At 41.4% G+C, this 3,622-nt stretch overlaps 1 protein-coding gene across 1 annotated transcript; it reads right to left on the bottom strand.

Annotated features, from left to right (window-relative positions):
* Positions 1 to 287: 287 nt before the first annotated feature.
* On the bottom strand, positions 288 to 2,269 carry LOC135703435 (esterase B1-like). Its single transcript, XM_065224669.1, has 3 exons — positions 2,138 to 2,269; positions 1,574 to 2,071; positions 288 to 1,515 (listed from the first exon to the last, which is right to left on the bottom strand). The coding sequence occupies exons 1-3, from the start codon at positions 2,225 to 2,227 to the stop codon at positions 307 to 309; spliced, it is 1,797 nt and encodes a 598-aa protein (XP_065080741.1). The 5' UTR covers positions 2,228 to 2,269; the 3' UTR covers positions 288 to 306.
* Between the last annotated feature and the right edge of the window lie 1,353 nt (positions 2,270 to 3,622).

The raw sequence follows: 3,622 nt of genomic DNA, 5'->3' as shown, positions 1-3,622 counted from the left end.
ATGGCCTTAAGCAAAATAACCAAATTACTTGAAAATCCTTTCGATGACCATAGGACAGAATCTATTCATGTGGTGCTTTTAATTTCTGTACTAGAATCTTGCATTTCTTGCATTTGGGTATAACAAAAATATTTAGAAATAATTTTTTTCATAAAAAAAAGTTCAAATTAGGGTTCCCAAATCATCTTTATTGTTTAACACATCAAATTGATGCGCATTGGCGCAAACCAAAATGTATTCGACAAAATTTTCTTGATAACAGTATATTTCATCAAATCTTGCTTCCATCCATCAGAATACGTTAACCTAATCACTATTATTATTCATATCAACCGATTTAGCGGTGGGAATGGCAATGTTCGTCACATGGCCGTTGTATTTCCGGAAAATCTCCGTCCAAAAGTCCATCCTCTCACGCTCAGGCATCTCAGTCATTTTGATCTCTTCGGCGATACTCAGAACGTAGCACTTTATGTCGTCACAATCCACCGGAATGTTTTTGAGTGGTTCCCATTTGAACGGCAGACTTGTCTCTCCCGTCTCCGGTGTTGGATCGCTGAACTTGGCAAAATTTGCCCACATACGAACCATTTTGCTTCGCAATTCGTACGCCTTGTTGGTCTTTGGCACCTCCGTTCTCAGGATTGGTGAACTGAAAATGTAGTAGACTTCATCGATGTGGGAAGCCCCTTTCATACCGCTGAACGACGACACCGCTTTGCCCTTGTTAAGCAATCCATCGAACGAAAACCGGTACCCGAACATCTTTGCCTTGGTTTGGTACTTTGCCCACAGCTCCCACGTGATTCTTAAGGATAAAAGGTACTTATCAGTGAAAAGCTTTACCAGTTGCATAATATTTTCACGAGATAAATCTTGGTCTTTGAAGTAGAACTTTTTAATTTCGAGAGCCAACTGACGGGCTTCCGGAGTGAAACAGTCAATGTTGAGCGTCCGTGGAATGAAGCGCTCCGGTTCCAGATTGTAAATATTAAGATTTTTAACGGCATCAAGCAGTACCATCATTCCATCATACTCATTATAGCCCAGAATAATAGGAATACCAACTCCATCGGGGTCACGCATTATCTCCGTCGGATGTTTGGTTATGATGGCATCCGGGGACTGTTCCCGTTCGATGACCGGCAGGAATGGAATCTGAAAGAGCTTTTCAACCAGTTGTTCCCGGTCCGACACGGTTTTGGTTTGAAGTTCGTAGATTTTCCTGGCTGGGGCATTTTTAAGCACCTGATACACTTCTTCGTCGGTGCTGGGATTTGATCCCAAAAGGCGAGCCAATTTACGAGCTTTCTCTTCAGGCTTCTCCTGGTGACCCCACTCCAGGTAGACTGAACCACTTTGAATGATTGCCTTGTGGAAGTACTTCTTGGATTCCTGTGACATACAGTGCAAATTGACTGCAATGCCACCGGAACTGGCACCGAAAAGGGTTACGTTATTTTGGTCACCACCAAACTGGGAAATGTTTTGGCTCACCCATTGAAGAGCCAATCGCTTGATTTGAGTATAAAGTCAATTAATTTCGGAGCTTGTCAATTATTGCAAGACGTACCTGATCTTTGAGTCCTGCATTGCCTTCGATCCCAGCTTCCGGTAGACAGAGAAATCCAAAAACACCCAACCGATAGTTCAAGGTAACCACGAGTACCCCTTCCTGTAGTAGATAGTTCGGAAGGTACATCGTGCTATCTGCATGACCACCGATTAATCCTCCCCCATGAATAAATACCATAACCGGTAGTTTCTTCGATCCATCGTCTTTGCGCGGCAGCACCGGACTGTACACATTCAGAAACAAGCCATCCTCTGAACCAGTAATGTCCTTACTGATCACATCCATTCCCATGCAGTTGCTCCGTTCCGTGGTACAATCCAAATAGCTCACCGCAAACTTCTCAAGCGGAACCGGAGACTTGAAGCGCAGATTTCCTACAGGAGCTTTCGCGTAAGGAATGCCCTTGAAGTAGAAATAGTTCTCCCCATTCGGAAGGATGTCCCGAACACCGTACATGTATCCCTGAGCAACCTGAACCGCTACCCGCGCCACAGGCTGCAAAGATCGTCAAAATTTACTTCACACGCACTTAGATTTCAATCCTTCAAGCCTTCAAGGTACCTGACAGGAGCATGTCACGTGAGATTCCGACTCGGAACCGGTGTTAGCATTTTGCCAACCTTTCTTCATCGACGAGCTTCGCATCACCATGATTGTCCGGAATTAGAGAAAATGTGGCCACTTGAAGAAATAGAACACACGACCGCTTTGCACTACCGTAAGACGACATGTAAGCGACGGATAGCCGGGGCCTTTTTATTAAGTCTCGATCGATTTGCATAATAATTTAAAGCGCGACCGAAGGGCGGAATGGAAAAGGGGCTTAGTCACAATTTAATATTTAATATTTTTCAGCATGACGCGAATGAACGTTGACCGCGGTTTTGTGTGTGATATGGAAAGCAATGGGAAAGTGAACACACTGTTGCATATATCTACTTTTAGCTATGCTAATTTTTTGCATTTTGGTCATATTGCCGACACCGATCAAGGTCAGGAACCTATCGACACTGCCGGCTGATAGCATGGGTTTTGCTTATGACCTCTCAGTGCTGGAAGTTATGTTTTTGTTGCTGTAGGCTGTAGGAGCTGGATGACTGGGAAAACATTGTATTTTGTGTTAGCTGAGTTTAGAGATACCGTTCTCAAATGTCACTCGCCAACCTAAAGATGCAGAGAGGAAGAGAATATTGAATAGTTTTTCTGAAATAAGTAGAGGAAGGAGTGGCATAGTAAGCTTCTTGCGCTTTAGCCTTGGATTTCATATGGTTAGAAACAAAATAATTGATCTTTGATCATTACACAATGGTGATAGTTAACCTACTACCAATTAATTTATTTTGAACAATTAGGGGTTTGGGACTGGAGTGCGGGATGCTTTTTATACCTCACCTGTTTGCTATGCTCCTCTTACTCTTGTGGCGTAAATTATTGCATTGCACAGTGTTGCTTTTTGTCGTTTTCGTGCGCTTTTTTAATAGCTTCGCAAACATTGATTTTAGGGGTATAGTTTGTTCAAAGATGTTTTTGCATATGTTAATCCGCTTCTTTTGATGTAGACGGTTTGGTGATTAATACACCTAGAAGTGAGATCAAAAAAATATTTTTATCTGATTCAGATAGAGACTTAACGTCTTCAATAAAGTTGTAGCAAATGTTATTTTAAGCAACTTTGCTGAACACTCAAAATTACTAGCTCTTATAAATTGCGAGATATGTATCATTTTTCGTGAAAGGCCCCTTTAAATCATGTTTTTTAGTATAACTGATTTTCTAGGCATCCTACAATTTTGGTTTCTTTTACAACTATATTTTGCATGTTTAAACACATGCTTTTGCTGAACATTGTAACCAATTAGCTCTAGAAACAAAACAAAATATTCTTATATAATCGATATGTTTAGGGGTATTTGCTCCTCAAATAACTATTTCCGGCGCAAATTGGCGCAAAATTCTAGGAAGGATTCTAAATCTGTACTTATTTTTCTGCCTAAAGGTTATAAAAAACATGTGGCAGCACGCGATCTTTTAGGTGTTTTTTAATAA

Source organism: Ochlerotatus camptorhynchus, unplaced genomic scaffold, assembly GCF_037179485.1.
Source record: "Ochlerotatus camptorhynchus isolate MF236.1 unplaced genomic scaffold, CSIRO-AGI_Acam_v1.1 ptg000213l, whole genome shotgun sequence".
In the NCBI taxonomy this organism is placed as follows: domain Eukaryota; kingdom Metazoa; phylum Arthropoda; class Insecta; order Diptera; family Culicidae; genus Ochlerotatus; species Ochlerotatus camptorhynchus.
Note: the sequence above shows the minus strand (reverse complement) of the source record. Positions and strands in the feature narration are given on the sequence as shown.